The sequence below is a fragment of the Loxodonta africana genome, chromosome 22, assembly GCF_030014295.1.
Source record: "Loxodonta africana isolate mLoxAfr1 chromosome 22, mLoxAfr1.hap2, whole genome shotgun sequence".
Classification (NCBI taxonomy): Eukaryota; Metazoa; Chordata; class Mammalia; order Proboscidea; family Elephantidae; genus Loxodonta; species Loxodonta africana.
The window spans coordinates 25,851,410-25,878,394 of NC_087363.1; the positions used below are offsets into that span (position 1 = coordinate 25,851,410).

Consider the following 26,985-nt stretch of genomic DNA (forward strand, 5'->3'; position numbering starts at 1 on the left):
GGCTGCTTATAACAGTCCAGCTGGCTTTCTGCTGCAGCAAGTGGTCCAAGACAGAGAGACACCAGGATGGAAGCTGCGGTGTCTTTAATAACCTAATCTTTGAAGTAACATAACCGTTACTTCTGCACTATTCTGCTCGTCACGTAGACCAACCCTGGTTCAATGAGAGACTACCCAAGAGTCTGAATACCAGGAGATGGTGATCACTGGGGCCATGTTAGAAGCTTGGCTTCCATATTATACAAGCAGAATAATTTGGTATTAAAGTGTCTTTTGGCTTACTCCTCTCATTCTTGCTTATAGGTAGTGAATTACATACAGTTTATTCTTCTATTTTCCTGCTAACAGAGAGCCCTTTGTCATGGTAATTGAGTTAGGAGGAGGTTTGCCCTTTTCCTTCTCTAGAGTCACCCTATGGATTTATTTTTTTTAATACCCTACATGTTTATCTTCACAAAGTTTGCCAGAGTGACTTTGATATACTGAGCCTGAGAATATTACTTTGGTAAGAAATAATAATGTTAAGTTTAAAAACTAGAGGTATACTGATTTTGTATTTCACCGTATGTTTTTGTTTTGTTTTTTTAAATCTTTTTTTTTCAATAAGGCAAAACAATATATTTTAAGTTAAAAAAAAAAAAAGACTGTACAAAGCAATATCCTTACAAATTCCTATGTCTCTCCCATCATTGCTTGTCACCTCTAAAAGGTGAGTATTGTGGGATGGTGGAGATTTCAAGGATGTTTTCTTTGTACCTAGTATTAAACAGTCAGTTTTACTTCTGTTAGTATTTTTGTTATGAAGCTGTATCAAAATTTTGTTAAAATAGCCGTGTACTGTGACCTGCTTTAATTCCTGAAACCCTAACTATATTAACTACATTCATTTTTAACAATCTCTTTAACCATGTGCATATGTATTCGTAATCTTGAAAGCTTGAAATTTTTTACACCCACATTTTCCCACTTAACATGACTCTTAACCATCTTTCCAAATTTGTGTGCGTATGTGGCTATAAGGTCGTTAATTCATTCCCCTGGGGTAGTTGTTCAAATTGAGAATTAGTTTTTCATAATTGTAAATAGTATTCCACTGAACATTCTTATACTTAGATTTTTCTTTTGAGATTTGGCTTGAATGTTGCAGTGCTAAACAAGGCTAGTAAGAAAATGGATATTATTGGTCATTGGGTATGAATTTTCTTAATGTATGATTTTGGGGGTTTTTTGTGTGTTTACTTTAGCCTCCTATAGAATGTTTTAAGGGTCGTAAGCAAATTTCTTCTCAGGTCCTAACTTCTGCTATGTCTTGCCATATTCTTTCTTGTACTAAGCTGTAAGTTTTGAGTTTTTCCCTGAGAATGGGTATCACAGATACAAGGGAAATGATGCATTTGTGCCCCATCCCTATTCCTAAAATAGTGTTGTTAAAGCTAGGTGTTAGAACCTGAGCAACAGCAATGAAAGATGTCTATTAAAGACCCCTCAGTAGGGAGCTCACTGGTCATATGGTTGTTCTTATAAAATAGAATTTTTTTTTTCCATTCTAGCAAGCAAAAGATTTCTCTTGGGTTTAGTCGTTAACCTTAAGACTCAAACTTCACAATTTTACTTGCTTCCAGTTTTCCAGTCTGTCCCTATATAGGAGTCCTTTACTGACTCCCTAATCCACCTAGTGTGTGCTGGAGTAGTAGATAAATGAAGTATTGTGGTTCCGACTGTCCTTCCCTTCCCCTTTTTATGGTGTCAGTTGATCAGAGATAATGCTGGGTTTTGTATAGTGAGGAACATATAGCACATCATTAGTGTGTATTTGGATCCTTGACCCGTCATTTACTGTGTATCCTTGGGACAGATGCTTATATTCCTGAATACTTGGTTTTCTCATCTATAAAATGAACAGAATGCCTTAGGGTGCATAAGGTTTGCATGAGATAATGGATATTGATAATGATAGATTTAAAGTGTCATATACCTTAAAAGTTTAATTGTAGTCATTGGACAGATACCTTAATAATACCGAGAGAGTATTGACATTAATAGGCTGTGAAATATAACCTATAACTGGACAAGGTCATCCATTTGGTCTGACACAAAGATCTAACCTGCAGGATGAGGCCTTGAGGTCTGTGTTCAAGCCCTGAATCAATCATACCAACATGGGCTACTCTGGGGTCTCAAAATATGATAACCATAACAGTGAAATAGTATGTAACATTCCAAAAACCAAACCCATTGCCATGGAGTCGACTCCAACTCACAGCGACCCTATAGGACAGAGTAGAACTGCCCCACAGGGTTTCAGAGGAGCAGCTGGTGGATTCTAACTGCTGACCTTTTGGTTAGTAGCTGAGCTCTTAAGCACTGTGCCAGTAATAGAGTATAAATTTGTATGTGTATGTAAATACATTATACACCTGTGTGTGTATGTGTGTGTCTAAGATTGTCCACACACACACAAACACACACATACAAACATATGGAATATCTTCAGCATTTGGAGGAAATGTGTTATCAGAAGGTGATTGTTTTATTTTTTTACCACAATTGCATGTTAAATATAAAAGCTCAATTTTAACTCAGGCCACATAATTTATACTGGTATCATGACAATAACAAGTGACGTCTTGAGACTTTTTTACAGATACACTGTTACATCTCAAAAATTCAGTGGTTTGAGTATAATTTTTCTCTTTATAAAGTGAAGTCATTCAGATATAAAGTGATTTTTCTGTCTAGAAGTGGCAGCAGAACAACTATGTTTTTCCTTCTATACTATATTGGACCTTCTTAGAAGTTACATGCGAAAGCTATTTCTAGACTAGGTTTATGTTTGAAAAATAGCTTTTATGTAATTTCAAGTCATTTGAAGGAGGGGGAAGCCAGTCTCCTACAGGTTTTTCCCCAGCAGTTAGATTTCACAGTGATATTTGGATGTCTTACAAGCATGTACATCTTCTGCATTATTCCAGTTGAACGGCAAAGCAGTTTCCCCTTTCTGGTTTATATAAACCTAATTAATTCTTTTTGTTAAGATCCCAGAAGTCATTTTGTTTTGTAAATAGATATTGCTGCTGTTGGTTTTGACTTTGGCAGAAGATTGTCAGTTGGTTTGGATAGGGAACGTACTATAGAACCCTGAAAACTGATCATTCTCCCTTTAGTTCTTTTTTCTCTCCCTTCTCGACAGTGTGATTTTTCAACAGTGTACCTCCACGTCAGCACTGTTGTCTTCAGTGTTTATTTAGTCCAGCAATGATGATACCGTTCAGACATTTTCAGCATCTCCTTTGGGAATTATTTCTAGTGCCTGTTAACATTTTTTATGTTGGCAAATCATCATCCTTTAAACATGCTTTGCCATTTGAAAACCGCGAAAATTTGCTTCGAGTTGATTCTAGTGAAGGCAGGGAATCATCAAGCTGGGTAATTCCATCTCAGTTCAGAAGCTGTCTCACAGCCAACATTTGGGGCCAGTCTAAGCTAAAGAAGCCACGACTTTTAATCTATACCAATCACATCCTTTCAGGTGTCTCTGTGACCAGATTTACTTAACTATCTCGTCTTGTCAGATGGATATTTCATGAGCATAATGTCACTGAAGGTTAAAGGAATTTTAGCCTCCAAAATATTAGTGGTTTTCTGTTGTAGATCTGGATGCTTGACCCCCTGATCACTCTGGAAATAACATATTTTACCCTGGTGATAGTTTTTCTTAATTATTATTTTGAAAGAATCACTTCAGTTGCTCTGGGAAAAGAGATTTTGGGAGTCAAGGGCAAAAGTAGGGAGACCAGTTAAAAGGCCGTTGAGTACTCCAGGCAAGAGAATATGGTGCCTTGCACTAGAATGGTAGGAGTAGAGGTTTGAGAAATGGTCATATTTTTTATGTATATTTCAAAGGCAGAGCCAACAGGATTTGCTGATGAATTGGCGGCGGGGAGGAGGGGGGAGCAGAGAAAGAGAGAAAGTTGGAGATTCATTACAGGATCTGGTGCTCAGCATTGTGAGTTTGGGAAATCCCAGTGTATTAGTTTACTGGTCCCAGAAAGTGTTCCTACCGAAAGTCAGGATCATCAGCCGTATGTGTTAACCCATTACATGCACAGTTATTTGCCTCTTGGATCTGCTTTTCAGGATGCTTCCTTCTGGGTGTCATGCCCTTAGACACTCACATTCCAGATAAACTGGTGATCATGGAGAATCATAGAACCCAGGAGATATGTTTTGTTAATAGGTTATATATATATTTTAACATGACTTGATCATCTTTGTTGCTAATGCTCCCCTCCCCCTTTTTTGTTGCTTATATCCCCTTTTTTTTTTTTTATATCCCCTTTAGTATTAATCTCTGGTTCAATATTATCTGGATAATCAGTGTTAAAAAATAAAGTGTTTTTGGTTTAATCAGATTTTAGACTGCAGGACAGAAATTAGGTTGTTATTGTTAGGTGCCATCAAGTTGGTTCTGACTCATAGTGACCCTGTGTACAACAGAACAAAACACTGCCTAGTCCTGTGCCATCTTCACAATCGTTGTTATACTTGAGCCCATGGTTGCAGCTACTGTATCAGTGCATCTTGTTAAAGGTCTTCCTCTTTTTCACTGATCCTCTACATTACCAAGCATGATGTCCTTCTCCAGGGACTGATCCCTCTTGATAACATGTCCAAAGTATGTGAGACGTAGTCTCGCCATCCTTGCTTCCATTCTGGCTGTACTTGTTCCAAGACAGATTTGTCTGTTCAGATTACGTGGGGAGATGATATTTACTTTTACAGAATCTTTGATGTTGCCTAGATTCCCCATCTTGTATCCAAATACCCATGAAAGCAGTTCTCATGTACACATTTTTTCACAGACTTTGTGATAGCATTCTGATGATAATTCTACCTTAACGATTAACATTAAGTCTAGTTTATCATCTGTGCAGATTAAGCTATTCCAGATACCAAATCAAGTATTGTGTTCTTTTCTTCCTCTTTTTTCTTTTCTCTGTGTCCTCTCAGTAATTACTCATCCAGAAATCTCCTAGGGAACTATGTTGGCTTATTCAGACTACTTGGGCACTTTTTTTGTACTGGTATCATTTAGCATTATTACGTCTTATACTTTAAGTCCTTATCAGTTAATCCTTCTGAATCATTTTACCTGGAAGGATCTCAGTTCATAGGATCATGCCTTTATTCAGGGCCTATCCATAAGTATGCATTTCTTCTGCTCCTTGGCATTCACCCCCTCTTGGGACAAGAAGGATATTTTTCGGGCTTCTTATTTATATCTTTAAGTAGTATTTCTTTATTGATGAGAAATAATTCCAGAGTAGGTGTACATCCTGGCCATAGTACTTATTTCTTAATGTAACTCCAGGTATGGGCAATACCTGTCTCCATTGGTGGTCAGGACTAAAGTGACAGGCTTTGCTGGATCATAAAAAGCACCGTATAAATCAGTGAGTGGTGGGAATTTCAGATGATGTCAAATCTCCTGTTTTCTAGGAAGGAATCGTATTTTGGAGGACCACAACAAGCTAGAAAACTAGTTTAAACTTTGATCAACTTCTTCTACTTTGACCTTTTCTGGTCAGAATAACCTATTCGAGCTGTTAGGAGTTGGTAGCAAAAAGAGTTCCTGAAAAGAGCAGCATGGAGGTATTTCTCAAATCCTAGGAGCAGCACTTTCCTTGTCACTGCAGTCTCATTGGAAGCTAAACAATTAGACAGTTTTCTGTTTACTATTTACTTGTGATAAAGCATAACCAAAGTAAATGAACACTTAGAGAATTAAAAGAAGAAACTTTCGTGTTCGAAATAAAATAATTCTTTTGCACATTTGTATTCCAATAGTGCCAACTTGGAAGTCAGTTACTGCTTTATTAGAGCTAGAAAAGTATCAGTTATTAATTTCCTCATTTTACCTTTGTTTTAGAGTTATGCGCAGTCAAGTCTTCAGTACATCCAGGGACAGCAGATTTTCACAGCTCACCCACAAGGAGTGGTGGTACAGCCAGCCGCAGCCGTGACTACAATTGTTGCACCAGGGCAGCAGCAGCCCTTACAGCCAGTAAGAAACTTTGGTTGTTAATTCTCATTGGCTGCCTGCTTTGTCTCTAGAAGGGTTTCTTTTGGTTTGGGTTTTTTTTACTCTGGTTTTTGTTATGTAGTCATCAGTTTCACCCAACTGCCTCGGCATCCTCAGGAGGCGATGCGCTACTCATCCGTTCTGTCGGGTTTTTTTAATCCTGTGGAGTTTATGGCTTTGTTTATTGGTATTTCCTTCCTAGGATCCTTTTTATTTGTTATTTACCCTGACCCTGTGCTTTTATACTCTGCTGTGAACTTTTAAAGTAATAATTTTCTGGACTAGCCATCTGTTAGTGTTCACTGAGCACTAGAATGGAGCCCTGGTGCCGCAGTGGGTAAATGTTTGGTTGCTAACCAAAAGGTCGGCAGTTCAAATCCACTAGCCACTGTTTGGAAACCCTGTGGGGTAGTTCTGCTCTGTCCTGTTGGGTTGTCATGAGTTGAAACGACTCAACAGCAACAGGTTTGGCTTTTTTGGTTTGAGCACTAGATAGACTATACTGTACTAGACACTGTGGACTAGGGGTATAGAAACAAATGATATACTTTGCTATATATGTTGTATAATATATATAATACCAAGAGAAGTTTTCGGTATTCTGTGACATACATAGAAGGATATGGTGAAATCTTAGTGGGTTTTTTTGTTAGTTATTTTTTCGATGAAACGGAAATGGGAAGTTGACATGGAAAGCCATTGAAAGATTCTAAAATAAGAGAGTAACATCAGATTAGCAATTTAGAACACTCTGTGGCAATTCAGCAGTAATTCCAGCAAGTAATGGTGGCTTTAGACAGTAGGAGTAAAAAGATCGTATGTAAAATAGTTGGGGAATAAGACAGTATATACTTTGAGCAGATATTTGAGTGGTTGATATAAGCTGAGCTTTTCTGTGCATTTTGAACACAAATACGAATGAGATTCCATTCCTATCCTTAGAAGCTGACATGTTAATAAGAGAGATGAGGGTCACAATGAATAACACTAAAAGTAGTCAGAGTTTAGTATTATGAAAGGTAAAGAATGAAGTATTTGAGGAAGGAAGGAATCATTCTTCAGTGGAGGAAGGATTAATAATTTAGCAAATAACAAATGATTTGGAATATTCTTAAGCAACAAAGTGGGTTAGAGAAGAGAGGTCATTTTACAGGCTAAATAGAAGACTAGGGAATAAAAGAAGTGGAATTTAAGCTGGGCCAAAAAAAAAAAAAAAAAGCAGCAAAACAAAGTAGTGATGAAGGGGAGTATGCACAAACCAAGGATGCTGGAGGCCTGTATTTGACTAAAAGTGGGCACAGTTTATCTGAGTCTGGAGTCTTGGATTCCTCTTTTATTAACTGCCTGAGCAAAGGTAAAGCTCAAAAGATTATTCTGCATTAATTGGCTTACATAAAAGGAAAAATTAAGTGTCTGTATCCTTAAGGGGTTACAAAGTTTTTATGTTTTTCAAAATTTGGCATTAGATTTTTAAAAATATAATTATGAAATTTCAGAGATAAAAGTGAAGAAAAAATATAATGGATAAATGTTAACATTCTGTCATACTTACTTTTCAGGTCTTTTTTAAAAAGACAGATATATCTAAAGCCCACGCAGCTAATCAGTGTCCTAAAGTTGATATATGCCATTTAGCATTTTTTTTTAGGTTGAAACATATTGCTGTAGATATTGAGCTCCTAAATGTGTTTTAATGTGGTATCATAGGCGGTGGACTTAAAGCCAGCTGTCAAATTTCTGATACAAAAGCTTTTCATCCACTGCTTCTGTGATCATTTCCTAGATTGTATCTTTCATTTAACTTTTTTTTTTTAAGAGGAGATACACATTTTTGCATACAGCTTATTAATTGTTTGGCCTAGTCAGCCAGATGAAAAGAAACATCACTGATCAAAACTTACATGTGTGGTTTTTTTTAAGCCTGAAGTGGTTGTGACAAATAATCTCCTGGATCTGCCACCTCCTTCTCCTCCCAAACCAAAAACTATTGTCTTACCTCCCAACTGGAAGACAGCCCGAGATCCCGAAGGGAAGATTTATTACTACCATGTTATCACAAGGTAAGTGGGGCGGTGTGGGTACTACCGAGCTCTGCTTTCACTTGGTCAAAGAAGCTGCCGCCATAAAGGTTTGGTTATAGACTTGTTGTCATTTGCTGTCCACTGTGCTTGAGGGCTCCTGGATTTCCAGAATCACATTTTAAATGTATGTCAGACCTTAGACTTTTGTCCCTTTTAGACATTTTGGGGTGTATTTTTAATCTGCAAATACTCTTTTGGAGAAAACCAAGAAGTGTAAAAATGTGGTAGTGACTACCTAACATTATAGACACCATGGGTTGTTAGCAATCTTTTTCTGTTAAGATCAGATAGTAAACATTTTCGGTTTTGCTCACCATACATTCTCTGTGGTAGCTACTTAACTCTGCTGTTGTGCAAAAGCAGGCGTAGACAATACATAACAAATGGGCATGACTCTGTTCAGTAAAACTTTATTTACGAAAACAGGTGGTTCACAGAATTTGATCCATAATAGTTTGATGACTTTTATGTATAAAAATCAGTTTATCATTTTTTTTAGAATTTTTTTTTTTTTTTGGTGACAGCACTTCTTTTTCAAATTGAAAATAGCTAGATTGGCTCTGAATTGCTAAAGTAATGTTGAAAGACAAGAACAAAGTAGGAGGACTCACATTTCCTGATTTTAAAACATACTAAACAGCTGCAGTAATCAAAACAGCCTGGTACTGGTATAACAATAGACACATAGACCAATGGAATAAAATTAACAGTCTAGAAATAAACCCACACATCTAAGGTCAACTGATTTTTGACTGGGGTGCTAAGTTCATTATATGGGGAAAGAAAAATCTCATCAATAAATGATGTTGAGAAAATTGGATTTCCACATGCAGAAAAATGAAACAGGATACATGCCTCCACCATATACAAAAATAAATTCCAAATGGACTAAAGACCTAAATGTGAAAACTAAAACCATAAAAGTTTTAGAAGACAACACAGGGCAACACTATCAGGCCAAGCTTTTAACAGTGGATTATGTAATATAATAAAGCACTAACAGCAAATGACCAAAATAAATCAATGGGACCTCCTAAAAATTTTAAACTTCTGTTCATCAAAAGACTTTACCCAGCTACAGACTAGGATAATATCTTCAGAAACCATGTATACATCTGATGAGAATCTAATAAACAAAATATATATAAAACTTTGATAATGTAACAATAAAAAGACAACCTGTTTGTGGTTAATCATAAAATGGGCTAAGGATTTGAATAGACATTTCACCAAAGAGGATATTCATTTGGCCTCCAAACACATGAAAAGATGTTTAATGTCATTAGCTGTCAGAGAGATGCAAATCAAAACGATAGTGAGATACTCTTTCACACATGCTTAGGATGAATAGGCGCCTTGGTGGTGCAGCAGGTAAGAGCTATGGCTGCTAACCAAAAGGCTGACAGTTCAGATCCACCAGCGGCTCCTTAGAAGCCTATGGGGCAGTTGTTCTGTGTCCTGTAGGGTCACTATGAGTTGGTATCGACTCGACAATGACAGGTTTTTTAAGGATGGCTATGGCTAAGATTTAAAAAAAAAACAACTGTTGGTGAGGGTGCAAAATGGTACAGCCCTTGGGGAAAACTGTGTGGTGGTTCCTCAAAAAACTAAAAATAGAACTACCATATGACCCAGCAATTCTGCTCCTAGGTGTATACCTGAAAGACTTGAAAGCAGAGACTCATAAACAGAGACTTGTACGCTCATGTTCATTGTAGCACTATTTATAATAGCCAAAGAGTGGAAACAACCTAAATGCCCATCAGTGGATGTATGGATAAACAAAATGTGGTACATACATATAATGGAATACTACTCAGCCAATAAGAGAAGTGAAGTCTTGATACATGCTACAATATGGATGGAGCTTGAAGACATGAATTAGGTCAATCACAAAGGGACGAATATCATATGACCTCACTTATATATAAAGAACAAGAACAGACAAATATACAGACACTAAAGTTTATTAATAGTTACCAGGGGCAGGAGGGAGGGAGAAAGGGGAGGCTATTGCTTATGGAGTACTGAGTTTTGGTTTACACTGATGGAAAAATTGCATTGATTAAGGGTAAGGTGGCACAGCTAATTAATGTAATTGCTGTCAGTAAGTTGTACATCTGTTAAAAGTTGAATTGGCAAAAAATAAAAAGAAATGATTGTTTTTTCTGACAAAAATTATTGTAGAAAACAAATAAAATAGAAGAGGACTAAGAAGGAATTATAAATCCTGGGAACACCACAAGCCCCAAATAATTCACTTAACATTTTTTTGAAAAATGTATTTTAGGCAGCTGTATATGGGTATATGTACTTTTTTGTGTATGCATGTACTCATGGGTATAGTCTTATATAAATTGCTAGGGTGCATATTTTATAATATGCTGTATTTATCTAATGTTATAGTACTTTCTATATCAATTAGGAAACCCTGGTGGTGTAGTAGTTAAGAGCTATGGCTGCTTAATCAAAAGGTCAACAGTTTGAATCCACCAAGCGCTACTTTAGAAACCCTGTGGGGCAGTTCTGCTCTGTCCTTTAGGGTCACTTTGAGTTGGAATCAACTTGACGGCAGTGGGGGATATCAATATAGAACTAAGTTATTTTTAATACTTATATTCTTTTGCAGGGATTGACAAACTGTGCCCATGGGCCATTGGTTTTGCAAATAAAATTTTATTAGAACACAGCTACACTTACTCATTTACCTGTTGTCTATGGCTGCTTTCACACTACGTTTGCAGAGTTGAGCAGTTAGTACAAAGATCATATGGCCCACAGAACGGAAAATATTTACAATCTGGTCCTTTACAGAAAAAGTTTGCCAACCCTTGCTCTTTTGTATCGCTATATCAGATTTTATTTAACTCATCCAGATTGATGGACCTTCACTATTTTACAGGTAACAGGTAACTATAACCCTGTACTAAACATTGTTAGGGACGCTAATCTTATTGCTTTCTTAGAATGGAGTCTTAGAAGTCGGTCAAAGGTGATACAGATAAACATATAATTGATAAGTATTATTGTCTTACCATTAAAAAATTAGTTTATACCAATTTAGACTGCCACAGAAAGTGTACAAAAATATCAGTTCCTTTAATCTCATAGGGTATAATAGGTGAGAAATCGTATATCCATTTTCAGTTCTTTTATCATTGAGATGGAACTTTTTCATTAATTGGCCATATTGTATCTTTCATGAATTGCTTGTTTGGGGCATGTATTTTCTCTTGGCTTTTTTTTTTTTTTTTTAATTTTTATTTATTTATTTTATTTTCTCTTGGCTTTGTTAGATCTATTTGTCAAGGATATTGCAAATGTTTTTGTTTGTAGTATCTTGTGACGTAAAGAAATTTAAAATTTTCATATAGTCAAATATCTTCCTCTTGAGATATCTGCTTAGAAGGGCCTTCCTGACTCCCATTAAAAAAAAAAAAAAAAAAAAAACTTTATAAAACAAGCTTTCAATGCATGCTGAATTCAGTGATTTAAAAAACCATTGTCTTTGTAAATTTAACCAGAGCTTTGTTTTTTCAGCCCCAAAGCAAGCTTTTAAATATACTATCACTCTTCCAAAAGTAAAAAAAATATATGTATATATTTCGTATTTATATATGTATCTTTCCTCCTTTTTTCTGGATTTTCCTTAGCAAGCACCTAGGAGCAGACAATAATCTGTTCATTTTCCATAATAAAACCCACAGCTGCCTGTGGTTCTTTCATTACAGTAGAAATCTCGAGCCATTTTTTTAAAATTGATTCCATAAGTCAGAGGTGAGCCTGTCTTCACTACCACCTGTAAAACTAATTTTGAGTGCCTTTAATGAGCTAAAGAATGTATCGTAGAAAAGCAGAAGACTGTAATGGCAGGATTGACCTGCAGGTTATGTCCACAGCTTTCTCACATTTTAAGTGACTCCTGTCAGCAATCCCAGTGACTGCTGACTTCAGACACCTGAATTTCCTTACTTCCATAGATCTAGCTTACTTTTTTTTTTTTTTTTAACCTTTCTCTCCTTGTTTTCAAAACAAGTGTAAACTTGCAATTAGTTAACATGCTGAGCCCTTCTTTTTGCAATCAATTGGGAATATTTCTAGCAGAGTATACTTTTTTAATTGTAAAAAATATATGTAACATATTTGCCAGTTCAGCATTTTCATGTGTACTAATTAGTGACACCAATTACATTAATCATGTTGTGTAACCATCACCAGTGTCTGTTGCCACATTTCCCATCACCATAAACAGAAACTCAGTGCTTCCGAAACAGTGACTCCCCCATGCCCATCTTTCAGCCCTTAGTAACCACTAATAAAATTTGGTCTCTGTAGTTTTGCCTATTCTAGATATTTCATGTAAGTGAAATCATATGATATTTGTCCTTTTGTGATTGACTTACTTCACTCAGCATACTGTTTTCAAGGTACATCCATGTTATAGCAGGTATCAGGATTTCATTTTTCTTTATAGCTCAGAAATATTCCATTCTATATGTATACCACATTTTGTTTGTCCATTCATCTGTTGATGAATGTTTAGTTTCTTTCCATGTTTTAGCTATTGTGAATACTACTGCAATGAATATTGGTGTACATGTGTCAGTTTGTGTTGCTGCTTTCAAGTCTCTTGGGCATATACTTAGGAGTGGAATTGCTGGGTCATTGGGTAGTTCTACATTTGAAGTTTTTTTTTTTTTTTTTTAATTGTGTTTTAGGTGAAAATTTACAGCACAAATTAGTTTCTCATTCAAAAGCTTATACATAAATTATTTTGTGACATTGGTTGCAATCCCCACAATGTGGGAGCACTCTCCCTCTTTTAGTTTATACCCTGGGTTCCCCCTGTTCATTCATCCAGGTTTCTATGTTTAACTTTTTGAGGAAGTTGTTTTCTACAACAGCTGTACCATTTTGCATTCCTACCAGCAGTGGATAAGGGTTCCAGTTTCTCCACATCCTCACCAACATTTGTTGTTTCCGTTTGTTTTTTGGTTTGGTTTTTAATATAACCATTCTGTTGAGGGTAAAGTGGTATCTCATTCTGATTTTTGGTTTGCATCCCTGTAGTAACTAATGATGTTGAATATCTTTTCATATCCTTGTTGGCCATGTGTATATGTTCTTTCGTGAAATGTCTGTTTAAATCTTTTGCCCATTTTTTGATTGCGTCGTTTTTTTGTCGTTAAGTTGTAGGAGTTCTTTATATATCCTGGATATTAAACTCTTATTCGACATATGGTTCCCCAAAATTTACTCCCTGTCTGTAGATTGTTTCTTCACTTTGTTGTTAAAAAAGGTACAAGTTTTTTAACATGGACATCTATTCCATGTTGTCAATTATTAAACTAAAGAGGCAGAACTACAAACAGAAAGACTCCTAAAGCAAGGAATAGTTTTCGCACATGGTCAAAGATTGCAAGGGGTGAAGTGTGACCCCAAGTACGTGCTAGGTGCAATCACTATTGATCTTTTCATCTGCAGAGAGGTGGCATAGGCAGGTAATATTCCATTTACTTTTTAGGCTTTGCCAAATTCTCTTTCCAGGACATTAAAAGCCAGGTGAGAGGTAAGATGTTTGGTTTTACTGCCCTCATTGACACCCAGCCAGTATTGTTACATCACTGAAGAAATACGGTGCCAAACAAAGAGGGTATGTCTCTGGGCTAGAATTGCTCCTGCTGGGAAGATACCAGAAGAACATCTCTATTTCATGGAACTGACTTGTTTTGTCTCATTGCATGTTGGATTTTGTGTTGTTTCTGTATGAGCAGCGATACCTTTGCCAGGGTTCTCTGTTTGCAGGCCATGACAGCATGGCTGTTCTTCTTCTAGGCAGACTCAGTGGGATCCTCCTACTTGGGAAAGCCCTGGAGATGATGCCAGCCTTGACCATGAAGCTGAGATGGACCTAGGAACCCCAACTTATGATGAAAATCCCATGAAGGTGAGTGTGGCTTAAACATGTTGCCTGATAATTTGGAAGTCTTTGTATTCTGTCATTGTATAATACCAGTAGCCACATAGTCTTGGGGTTCTTTTTTCCTTATTCTGAAAAATTGCTTATGTAATAAATACTTGGTGAGGAGGGGGAGTGTACATCCACAAAATCTGGAAGTATGCTATGTAGAAAAAAAATAACACTTTTTCAGCTGCCCTCCTTTTATCCCACTTCTCTCTGGAGGTAAATACTGTTAACCTTTTAGTGCAGTAGTTCTCTACCAGGTGCCATTTTGCCCCTCAGGATATTTGGTAATGTTTAGAGATATTCTTGGCTGTTAACAACTGCAAGAGCGCTACTGGCATTTAGTGGTTAGAGGCCAGGTGTAAAAATGGCATGGCGAGGCATCTGACCTCCTCTAACTTCACGTGGGGGAAGGAGAATCAAGATCAACAGCCTAAGGCTGATTCCTATAAGGTGAGATCACCAACCGCCCCTCCCATGGCACTCTCTACTTCTCTGCTAGCTTCAGTAATTCATTGCAGTGGCCGTACAGAACTCACAGACCATACTCAGTTGTGGGGTTTATTAGGGAAGCAGCAGGTTACAGTTCAGGTTCAGGACACTCAGAATACAGTTCTTCAATCAGGACAGCCTCTTCCCAGCCATGCTCACAGACATACCTCTCTCTGGCCCCTTGGCCCCTCAGCCCAGCCTTTTCCCCCGCATGCTCTTTTAGCTCTCCTGATTAAGTGCCAGAGGCACCCCACTCTGCCAATAAGCATTGGCCCAAAGGCGCTAAACTAACTCCTGACCTAACTCCACCAAGTGCCTGGAGGTACCTTGCTCTGTCAGCAAGCTGTCTGCCCAAAGGCACTCAGCTTTATCACTACGTGTGCCAGAAAGCCCACTGTGCTCTCTCCTGCTGGTCTCCAGCCTCTGCTGCCGCTGCTCCATATCATCTTTGATGTTACAGCTCTTTCTCTCTCTCTCAGTCTCCTGGTTTCAGGAGCTTCTCAGCATAGGGATCCCAGGTCCAAAGGACATACTTCACTCCCGACTCTTCTTTCTTGACAGTGGTGAGATCCTCCTTTTTTGCCTTTCGGATGGCTCAGTTTAAGGCTAGTAGGATGACAGAACTGACCAATCCCCTTATTAAGGTTCCATAGCCTTATTTGCATGGACCCACCCCCACAAGGGTGCCATGCACCTTATTTATATTATTAGCAAACTCTCCAGTCCCCTTGGTGTGCCACAAGCAATTTGTGTAGTCTCACGCAGCCATTTGGTGGAAAGTTATAAAGATGATACCTAACAACCAACCAACCACTGCCATCCAGTCAATTCCGACTCAGCATTTGTCCCTATAGCTAGAAGAGCCATATTAAGTAACTCACTGTACCACACCAGGGAAACCTCTAAACATCCTTTTATATACAGGAGAGTCCCCACGATTCTGGCCCAAAATGTCAGTAGTCACAACCTTGTTTTGGTGTATGTTCTTCCAGACCTTTCTAAGCATTTACAAACGCACACATAGGTTTTTTCCTTTCTTTTCATTGTAAACACACAAATAGAATCATACTAGTGAAACTCCTTCGTAACTTAATCCATCTTAAGTCTTCCCTTGTTAGTTCATGTAGATCTGCTGCATTTTTCTTAATGGCTATATATGGTTTCTTTTCAAGTATGTTTTGACTCTAAACTGAAGTCTTACTTCAGTGGCGTGGTCTAATGTTTTATCGTTTTGAAACTGGTGAATCTGGAATGAAGTTAAACTGTCTACATTAAAACCTCACCAAAGGAGTGGTTTCCCTTAAAGATCTGAGGCAAAGATATTTTACTATGGAAATAAAATTTTAGAGCAGAGAAGGAGAAAATGCGTATTCCTGATCTCTCCCTCTGACATGACAGTAATCAGGATTAAAGGTCACATAAATCAAATACTCAGTGATTTAATTATAACCATTTTACCCCTTCCCACTCAGGACTGTCTCTAAGGATGAGGGATCTTGAGTGAAATCAGAGACCATATTTTAGTAGTCTAAAACCTGAATAATAATTCTTTTAAAAATAAGAAGAGGTGCTTAACTCGTTAAGTCTGTGGGGAAGAAACGGAAAAGGGGAGAGGAAAGAAAGGAAGGGCTGTAGTGAGGGGGAATTTAAGTGGAAATAAATCCATACCTTTATATTTTATTCATTTTGTGGGGGGGAATGCTTTTCTTTCTTCACCATGTGTTTAGCTAGCATTTGTCAAAAAGGTACACACTTAACCACTTCACTCCAGCTATAGTGCTGCCATATTTTCTTGAATCATTTAGGAATATGTCCAGGATTGTTAAGCATCTGCCATTTAAATTACCTGGAAGCTTACAAACAAACAAAAAACCTTTACAACTCCCTGTCTGCAGACCTCTGTAGATATATTACTTGTAACTTTTGAAAAATAAACAGGGGTTTGAGAAGAGATCTCTGGTACAGGAATACAACTGAGCTCTGGGACCAAGTTTGTAAAGCAGTGAGAAAGCTTATTTCTGCACAAGGCCAAGCTCGTGGATACCTTAACTGTTAATCAAGATTCACTGTTTTGGTCCGTGTGTGTTTATTGAGTTAGGCTTTTCAAAGCAAATGAAAAATGGGCATAAAGTCTATTTTTGCATATATAGTGCTCAAGAAAACGGCCTTATGTGATGTCTCTGCCAATTGCAAAGTGTGAACTTTGAAGTAGGCAGTGGCCATATAGAAGCGCAGCCTCATGTGCCATGCTGAGCATTTGGACCTCCATTCTCTGTCTAGGTGGTGGGAAACCTTTGAAGTGGCTTTAGCAGTGACATGATCAGATTTGCCTTTTAGAAGACTCTCTGGTGGAGATGGTAAACTGGAGGGATTGACTATGGGGGCCGCGGTTCCTAATGAGCTTATTGTAATAGGTCTATTCAGTGCATTCCCCAACCTTAGCCTTGGGCATCATCTGTTAGAAATGCAGAATCTCAAGCCACACCCTATATCTACTGGATCAGAATCTGAAGCAAAACAAGGTTCCCAGACAGTTCATATATACATTAAAGTCTAAGTAATAGGCAATACTGTTTATGATTGACTGTAAGAGACATGTAATTCTAAAAGCTTACTATATACGCACCACCTAGAGTGAGTGTATTTGTCAGGTTATGTCTTATCTCCCCCACTCTACTACCATGGTATATGTGTATGTGCATGCGTGCATGCTTGCACGCGTACATGTTGGAGGGATGGCATGTTTTGAGTACTGTAACCACAAAGGCAGTCCCTGAGTCAGAGTTTAATAGCTTAAATTCTGTATCCAGATACACATTTCAGATCAACACTGATCTAAGATTAATCCCACTCTTTCATACCTTTTAATTGCTAGATCTCTGGGCGGGTATGTTTTTTTGTGTAAGTTTACTTTATCAGACATCTGAGTTCCTATTCAGTGCTAAGCATTGTACCCAGACCTGGGAATAAAAAAGAAGTATGAGGCAAGGTTATTGCTCTCAGGAGCCATAGGAAGGTAAGGTTTGAAAACTACACCCACTCCTTATCAACCACTTTGCAACATGGTTAGGTTCCAAAGACCAGGTCATTATGCAAAAATCAACATTATGCTAAAATGGAGTATTTTTTTTTTTTTTTCTTCTGTTTTCAGACCATTCATTTGTCTGGTTTTTTTAATTTAGAAAATGTGATCATAGAAATAATAGCAGCTAAGATTTACAGATGTGCTCATCACTGTGCCAAATCCAGTTATAGATTATTCCTCTGTGGAGAAGGAAGCTTGGAGGAGACAAAGCTGGATAAATCTGGCTGTGTGACTGGGGTGTCCACAGCTTAACCACTTCACCTTCCTCCCATGCCGGGCCAGAGCTTCCGTCAGCCGCCTCCAGGACTCCACTCCCACCCCTGCAAGCCTGTACATCTGGCCCCGCCAGTTCAGCCCACTTTGGGAAGTCATTAAACTCACACATATTTCTTCCAAACACCCTCTCAGGTGCCTCTTTCTTTCCTCCCTTCCCACCCCATAGCAATTTTGAGCTTCAGGATCTCAGGCAGCATAGGAGCTGGGAGCCCAGAACAGGCACCCACTGGCTCAGTGGTGCCTGCACATCTGGGCTGTGGTCACAGAGGAAGATGGCCCCACGCGTCTTCCACGTGGCAGCTGGACCTGGTGCAGTGCCAGCAGAAGGGAGTGGAGGGTGCAGGGCATCATGTCCTAGCTTTCTGGAGACTCCTTGAGGAGAGGGGACACTTCACAGCAGTTGCTGCCATGCCCACCATCTCACTGAAGTGCAAAATAGATAGTAGATTTTTTATTATTGTTGGAAATGCAAGATATCAGATAATGAGGTAGTTGATAAGTGAGGAGACATCTATAGAGGGAGATAATGTGGTAGGAGGCAATCAAAGAAAGGTTCAGAGTAGGTAATATTTGAATTGGGAATCTCACTAGTCCTAGTGTGACCCAGGGAGTTATGTTCCAGGCTCTAAGGATTATCTGCTCATCTCCTTCCACATTTTTCCTGAACACTTCTCCATGGCTAAAGAGAAAAGGGAAGATCATGTAGTGAGTTTTCCTTATAACTAAACTTATTACATCTAAAAACCTACCTTTAGCCGGCTTTTTGACTCACTCTCTTGGAGTTAAAATATTCTTGCTTTTAAAGTGATTGTGGTGGTTCGCATTTTTGTTTTTGTTTTTGTTTTTATTAATGCCCTGGAAAAATAAAAAGTTAGCAGCTCAGTGTTGCTCCCCCTCCCTCCCCAATTTTTATTTTTTTTACCAGATTCATAGAGTCAAAGGTTTGGGAAGCACTGTTTTAATATACCTGAACATGAAACAAAGGGGAGGGTGAAATGATAGCCAGTTTAGTTAGGTTAGAACCTAGGAAGCTGAGAGAATTGAACTGTAGTTAGCACTGTGACTGTTTCATTCAGCGGCTGTTTCCTGACTACATACGTGGATCAGGCCACATGTTCGATGCCCTGCCCATGCTAGGCCAGGTTCCCTTCACTGGTTCATTATCCATTCTGTGTATAGGTGTGTGTGTGTGTGTGTCGGTGAGTGGGTACATGTGTAGACGTGTTTACACACACACACACAGAAAGCAAAAGAAACTTAACATGTTCTATGTAAGACTGTAGCTTCTCAATTCCTGCCCTAGAGTTAGTTTATAATAAATAAGTACACTGAATTCCAGGAAAACTCAAGTACCCTAAAGTAATATGATATTCATAGTGACAACAATGGAAAAATAGGTGGGTGTGATTAGGTTTCAGTGGAAAATTCCTTGTTCTAATTTATAATGTAACTGAACATGCCAGAGTGAATTCAAAGTTAGGCTAGGGTTAATACTTTTCTATTTTTTTTTTTAAAGGAAACAGATGGCAGAGTAACACACTATTAGTTTGGTTAATTACATTTAAAAGTTGAGAGAGGATAGTCAGGTTTTAAAGTTCACAGATGGATTACGTAAGGACACACACACATAAACACATGGATTATAATATATGAAGCTCTTAATGCTTGCCTAAATTGTAAAAGCCTGTGGCATTGAAGGGCCAGACTTAAGTCAGAATAAATGATAAGACTATTGTGGCTATAACTTGAACATACAGGAAGGGAAAGAGCACTGTACTAAATTTAATGTCTAATTCAAAAATAACTGTGATATATTGGTGTCCCCATATATGTTGAGGGGGAGTATATGTGTAAAGATAAGAGGGAGTGGGAAATTATAAAGAACTGCCTCAGGGGAGTTACAGAGTAAGGCTTTTAATGGTTAACCTAAGACGGTATTTTCCAGAGATGATTAGAGAGAAGCTTTGCCATTATTATTATTCTCCATAGGGTGTGTGTGTGTAAAGTCTGTCCTGGAATTCAAATAATAACAATGAGAGTACACAAAGTAATTAACTTGCCACATGTATTTCCTGTTGTGATCAAATAGTTAAAGGGAGAGGTATCTTCTCTCCCAAAAAGAATTACAATCACAATAAGACAGGGGTCATTCAGTTCTTTGAGTCAAAGTGTTAAGAATAGTAAGGTTTGACCTGTTAATGATATAGTTGTATCATTTCTACCTGAGCAGATGACAAAAATCAATTTGAGGAGGTTTTACACCTAATGTTTTGATCTTAGGAAAAAGATACCTTTGGTAGGTAACCAGCTCTGAACATTCTAGCTGTATAATTATAATTAAGAAGAATTGTCTTAACGGTGACCATTTCCTTTGTCTAAACTTGCTTCCTTATTCTTGTTCCTAAAACACTTTCTTTTACTGTTTGTGACACATTTACTATTACATCTTTGTATTTGAAAATGTACTTTCAGTTTTATGTGACAAAAATGCAGCTCAAACCAGTATAAACATAAAAAAGAGATGTATTGGTTTGAAAGTCAAGAGCAGTGTTGGGTACATTCTGTGGCTCAGATGATGGTATCAGGATCCTTGCCATCTCTGGTTCTACTTCTCTCCATATGTGAAACAAGGTGAGAGTCAAATCTGGAAATCCTTTTAAGGAAAAGTAGCTCAATAGTTACGGGATTTTTTAATTAATTTATTTATTTTATAAATCACAGTGCTGGGGTTGAGGGTAAGAGAAGATAGTAAGTGATGTGCTCTAGATCCATTGCTCAAGTAGCTTACTGGTAATGGGGATGGTCACCAAGACCCCTGTGTTAACTGGCCTGAATTTTCAGTCAGAAATACATACATATAGAATTGTGTGAGTCTGAGAGGTGCTGAGAACCCAGACTGCCATAGTTGACATATCGATACATCAGTCATCAATTTCTCTATATCCAGGAGCTCAGTCGCTCTCAGCTCTTATGATGTCACACATTCCTCTAGACTCTAAGCCATTCGCTTTCTACCTCACTTCTTCAAGCCTGTCCTTACCTACATTGGCAGTCCTGCACCACCTACCTCCTGAGCATGGGCACTAGTGGTTGCTTATAGCTGTTAATGATTTTTCATCCCTAGAGTACAGAAGAAGAAATTCAACCAGAGGAAGTTGGGAGGACCTTGGGGGAGGTGGCATTTGAACATGTCTTTAAAGGATAAAAAATTTTCCAGTAGGCAAAGACAGGCTAAAGGGAATGCTGGGGCAAAAGCAAGGAAGGGGTAAGTTTAAGATATGTTTGGAGAATGGTTCTGTTTATTTGTGGGAGGAGCACAGGCATGATAAAAGTTATCTTCAAGCACGAGATGGGAAGGGCATTGTAAGGATGTGTCTTGGGGGTTTTAAATGTTGTAAAAGAATATGAATTTTAATCTGCGTGAGAAACTTCTGAATATTTTAGTAAAGTTTATCATCATTGTCTGCCATAGAATGATACTAGGAAAACAAGTTAATTCTGTTTTTAAGATCTTCCAATGCATTTCTGTTGAATGATAATGGTTGATGTGAAATATCATTTGAGGATCTTTGCATATGAATAGTGAGCAAAATTTTGGTGTTGTTTGGGTTAAAAAAAAAAAAAAAAAGGAAGAGTGTGTCTATGAATCCACTTGAACACTGAGCCCCCAACTCTGGACCCATAGGAGCAGGGAAAGGGCTGACCAGCACCCCCAGTAGAAGGCTGCACCTGTATGTGGGGAGCTTTCTGTGTTGGCAGTGATAAGGGGAATCATCTGCCTTTAGGAATGTTTCCATTAGTTAGTGAAGGGCATTTGTGGCCATGTGTGAAAGAGAGCCTTTCTTCAGAGGTTTTTCAAAATTTATTCAGAGAAGAATAAAACGTATACGAAACTTTCCATAAGCAAGTATTCACCAATGTGTGTAGATTTTTCCTTAAGATTCTTGTGGTGAAATGAGTTCCTTTATATGGCCTTTTGCCTTGGTTCTTTGAAAAAAACAGCTTGAGAGATTCTTCCCCTAAGCTCTGAAAAGTTACCTTTGCTTTAGTTTTGTACCCCAGAGGGTTTGTTACTCTTGTCCAGGTTGATTGACATTTCGTAGGCAAGCTGTAAAGAACTTGACTTTTTGTCTGGCTCTGGGCTACAGCCTGCCCTATGATTGGTATGCATCTTTCAAGGACTGGTCAATATAACTATTCAAATGCAGTCACTATAGACTACAAATGAAGTGGTTATAGCCTAGTATGCAAATGAGGTTTCTGTGGCCTACTGGGAGGGGATTGGTCAGTTTATGGCCCCTGCTGAGAAGGGCCATGCCTTGAAATTGACAAGGAGTTGTGTATATATGCAGCCAGCCCAACAGGTTTTTCAGACAGAGAAGCAGAAGGAAGGGAGAAGAATCAGAGTGAGGAGGCAAGGAACCTCCTAAAAGAGCTGTAATATGGGTCAAGAGCTGTAACACTGAAGACGGCAACAGGCTCAGGAGGGGCCTTGCAGCAGAGTTGGTGGTGACAGACTGCAAGGCCAAGAGAAGCCTGTCCTCAGGGGGCCAAGAGGAGGCTTGTACTCAGGGTTCTGAGAGGAAGCCTGCATGGCCGAGAGGAGCTGATAGAGCTATCCCGCACTGAAGAAGGGAGACTTTACCTACATGCTTCCTGGTCCTGATCCTGATCCAGAGTTGTAGCCTGTTGATCCTGATCCCAAGCTGTAACCTGTTGCTTCCCTAATAAACCCCGTAACTGTGAGTGTGGTCTGTGAGTTCTGTGTGGCAATTGTAACATACTACTGAACCCAGCAAAGAAGTAAAAGTGCCTTGGAAGGGACAGCTGATGTCAGAATTGGTAAAAAGGTTGGAGAGTGAAGATGTCTGACCTCCACCTCATAGGCATCAGCCTTGGGCTGATGGTGATAATTATTCTCTTTCCTCCCCTTCCTGAAGTTAGAGGAGGTCAGACACCCCTGCGCCACCATTTTTTTTACATTGAGTTTCTGAATTTTGTTGTCTTTCATTAAGGAGTGTTGAGCTTTGTTCTGGTAGCCAGTTAACCTTACTTCTTTAGAGACTTTTTTTTCATCACTGTTAAATTGGGTTTAGAATAGCCTTTCATAGAGGGTGGCTCCTAAGGAGTGGCCTTTTTGAAATCTCCACTGTATGCCCCGTGTTAACACTGAGGTCTCTCTGCTCTGTCTTCCAGCCTCCTGTTAGCGCTGGGATTGTTAGCTTATAGCTTGCCTGTTAGCTTATAGCTGCCTGGTCGTCGTTCTTTCCCCAGTAGTTTTTTTGTCTGACCTAGGAGTCCCTGGGAGGTGCAAATGGTTATTGCACTTGACTGATAACCTAAAGGTTGAAGGATTGAGTCTACCCAGAGGTACCTCAGAAGAAAGTCCTAGCGATCTACTTCCAAAAAATCAGCCATTGAGAACCCTTTTGCAGAGTTTAGGCTGAATTGTGTATATGGTATTTTTGATGGCTCAGCTTCATCTGTTTCTTGATTCAGATTGCTTCAAAAGTTACCGTTCCTCGTTGAATAATGTTTTATATTTCATGTTCCAATGGGTAGTAATTAAATTCAGGGAGAAGGAAATGTTAGCTGGGTATATTCTGCCCTCCTTTGTTAGGACTCATTTCTGTAACCTCTCAAGCCACACCCCAGGTCCCAAGGCACATGAGCTTTGTGACATGCTTGTGTCTGTACAAACCATGGGGCAGTTCTACTCTGTCATATAGGGTCACTATGAGTTGGAATCGACTCGACAGTAGTGGGTTTGGTTTTGTGTGTGTATGTGTGTGTGTGTGTGTGTCTGTACATATAATAAAGGATGGAGTTTGCATTTGTTGTGTTACATATTGACTTTCGGTTTCCAGACCACCCAACAAGTTTAAGGTCATCGGCAACTAAGCCAGAAGGGCTTAAACCTCACATTAAGTAATGTGAAGCTACTTAGGCCTCCCTTATCATATTCAGACCAGATTCCTTGAGAACCCAGTTGTGCCACAGATGAAGGCTGATAGCAGGGTTAGCTTCTGAAGGTAGTAAGCACCAACATTTCTGCCAGGCCCTCTAGCTGCAGATCTCATTGTATGCACCTCATCTGGCCGCTGCTTTGGTAGATTCCCAGAGAAACAAGGCAAACCAATTATCACTGAGGACCTGGGAACACTACCTTTTTAATGTATCATAGCCACCGCCGCCCCCTTCTCTGGTGGATTCCTAGAATCATAGACTCTCAGGCCACTTGCTGCATACTTGACAAGTAGATGTTCACTGGTCCAGTCTAATGTCCTTCCTGTGCAGTTAATTATGCTTGGTTTTAAAAGTTTGGGCCGTTTATATATTGTAGAAATACTTAGATTTTTAAATGGGACTTTTGGAGGTTAGGGGAATTCCAAAGTTTTTCATGTCCGTGGCCTTCAGGTACTATCCTTGGCTCTGACTCTAGCTCCTGCCCTGACTTGGCGCTAGACTTGACTAAGCATTAGCCAGGTTCTGAAATTATTTCCCATGCCATTTGCAGACTGTAGACAAAGAAAAGAGAAGCACATGAATTTCAGATACTCCCTAGTACTTCATTTTTGTTCTTGATTTCTGTGATAAGTCCAGGACTCTTCATTTGAACATTGCCTTTCTCAATCCCACTTGCTCAGTGCTCAAAAGGACCAAGAGAGCTCGTAGATAGAGCTCAGTGGATTGTGCTCCCTGTGTTTTTAAAGCCCTCCCAACCTCAACAAGTCAGGGATTAAATTAGAAAACTATTAAATATATACTGGATTTATTTAGCTTTCTGAACACATAACCCATTCAGAGGGAAGCAGAACATTCCTAGTCACATAGTACCCTCACTTAGAGCCTGGCCTCTTCCCTAGACGAGGAGCCTTGAGTTGGTTGTCATCCCTGAAGGGGCTTTCTATACTTGTTGCTGTTGCTACCCACTTCTGAGTTCTACAGGGGAACAGCTGGGGATGTGTTAAAGTTTCCTTGGCTTATTCAAGCAACTCTTGATCCTTGTTACCCAAGGTCTTGTTCTGAAACACACCCACACTTTGTCTACAACTGAAAAAATAACCACAGAATCCCACACTGAAACATTTGAAAGTAGTTACTTGTGTTTTTGTTTTTTTTTGTTTCCTGAAAACAGAGGCTGGATCTGTTTGTTCTTCCTACCCTGCCCTTCATTCCCTTACTCCCACAGTCAAGGGAGGAAAGGAAAAAAAATGAAGAATATATAAAGCTTTTATAACAAATCAGAGAAAGCTGATTTACAGCAGCCCAAAGCCAAGGGAGTGCCACCTTTGCCTGGGCCTCAGCCAGAGCAGAGGGAGTTGAACAGCTTCTTCCCCAGCACCCTTATATTGTTTATGGAAAGGGGAGAAGCAGAACCAGGAGAAGGGTGGGGAAATAGAAAAAATTCCCTACTCTAAACCCCTAGCAAAAGCATGAAGTACCCATAATCACATCTGCAGCTTCTCGATCCATCATGAGTGGCCTGTATTCAGAGGAATGTTCGTAATTATTCTCTGCCGTGGAAAAGTTCACTCACTGAGAAGGGGCTTGGTGGCTGGCTGGTGATGGGCAAAGGTGTAGATGGCCTGCATAGCAGGTGCTCGGAATGCCAGGGCTGTGAGCCCCTGACTCTTGGCAGTGCCTGGTCAGGGAAAACTTGCCCGCCTCGTTCTCCAGCGGTGCTGAAAGGAGGGAGTGTTCCTGGCTTTGTCAGCATCTTGCTAGGTTAGGACAGATTAGCTTCACTATTTTAGGATCTGCTCATTTGCTCCCTGTCTTGGATGACCCTATTTTCTTCTGTTCTAATCTCTTGAGAGCCTGGAGGCACAGCGGTTAAAGCACTCAGCTGCTGACCAAAAGGTTAGCAGTTCAAACCCCCCAGCCGCTCCATGGAGGAATGATGTGGCAGTCTGCTTCCATAAAGATTTACAGCCTTAGAAACCCTATGGGGGCAGTTCTGCTCTGTCCTATAGGGTCGCTGTGAGTTGGAATTGACTCAGTGGCAGTGGGTGGGTTAATCGCTTGATACCTGCTTAGTCTTTCTGTTCCTGATCTGGAGGTGTAAGAAGCCTCTCCTACATGCTGAGGCTGTCTCCCATAGTACGGCCAGTCCTGCCTTTGAAGGAAAGTTGGTGAACATCCAAGGGGGGTGAATGGACTTGGATGTGGGCCATGGTGTGGAACCAGTTATGTGGGGAAAGGTTTTCGAAACATGTTTTGCTTCTGTCCTGGGATCCTACAATGTCAGAGCTGGGAGAAATGTAGTTTGTTGAGCCCAGGCTCAACTTGACAGTCAAGTGGAGGAGCCAGAGCTCAGAACAGGGACATGAGTGGTCCAGGGTCAAACAGTATATTCCACTGCAGAGGCAGTGACCCTGAAACAACTGGAAATGGTTAGCATACATCAAGGATGTAGCTGTGACTTAGAGTAGAAGATTGGAACCAGCTGACAAGATTGAATCATAAGATAATGGTGACAGCATCCAGGTTAACTCTAGGCCATGCCGCTGAACCAGGACTCCTAAATAGATCCTACTACCAAGAGTCAGGTGTCCCAACTGGGGAAAAGAAAGGAAGGTTCTGGGACAGCAGGGCATCACTAAGCTAACTTCTCATGTCAGCACTGTTATATTTTCTCTTCCAATTCTAGACCTCGAAAAAGCCCAAGACAGCAGAAGCAGACACCTCCAGTGAGCTGGCCAAAAAAAGCAAAGAAGTATTCAGAAAAGAGGTAAGGTTTGGGTGATGTAGTCACTAAGCTTCTCACTAACCTCCCTGAGCCATTCCCTTTCTTGTCCCAAGTATGGACGTCTCCCTTCCCCCAACATAGCCAAGAACATGAGATCTTAGCTTGTGTGTCTTGCTGAAGTCCTGCTTTTCCTAGCAATGATTTCTCAACTACCTCTCCTGTGACTTGATAGGAGCCCTCTGCAGACCTCACTTATACACCTGTTTTCCTGTGAGCCTTTTGTAGCATCCATGGCAAATGAGAGCTGTTTGT

At 39.5% G+C, this 26,985-nt stretch overlaps 1 protein-coding gene across 6 annotated transcripts in view; it reads left to right on the forward strand.

Annotated features, from left to right (window-relative positions):
- SETD2 (SET domain containing 2, histone lysine methyltransferase) overlaps nucleotides 1-26,985 on the forward strand; it is a 134,440-nt gene that overhangs the window by 103,959 nt on the left and 3,496 nt on the right. For 4 of the 6 annotated variants that reach the window (XM_064274637.1, XM_064274634.1, XM_064274636.1 and 1 more), the window contains 4 exons: nucleotides 5,930-6,064; nucleotides 8,003-8,142; nucleotides 13,999-14,110; nucleotides 26,635-26,715. In XM_064274637.1, the coding sequence (XP_064130707.1) occupies nucleotides 5,930-6,064; nucleotides 8,003-8,142; nucleotides 13,999-14,110; nucleotides 26,635-26,715 (468 nt within the window). The other 2 variants (XM_064274639.1, XM_064274638.1) reach the window with 2 other exon arrangements.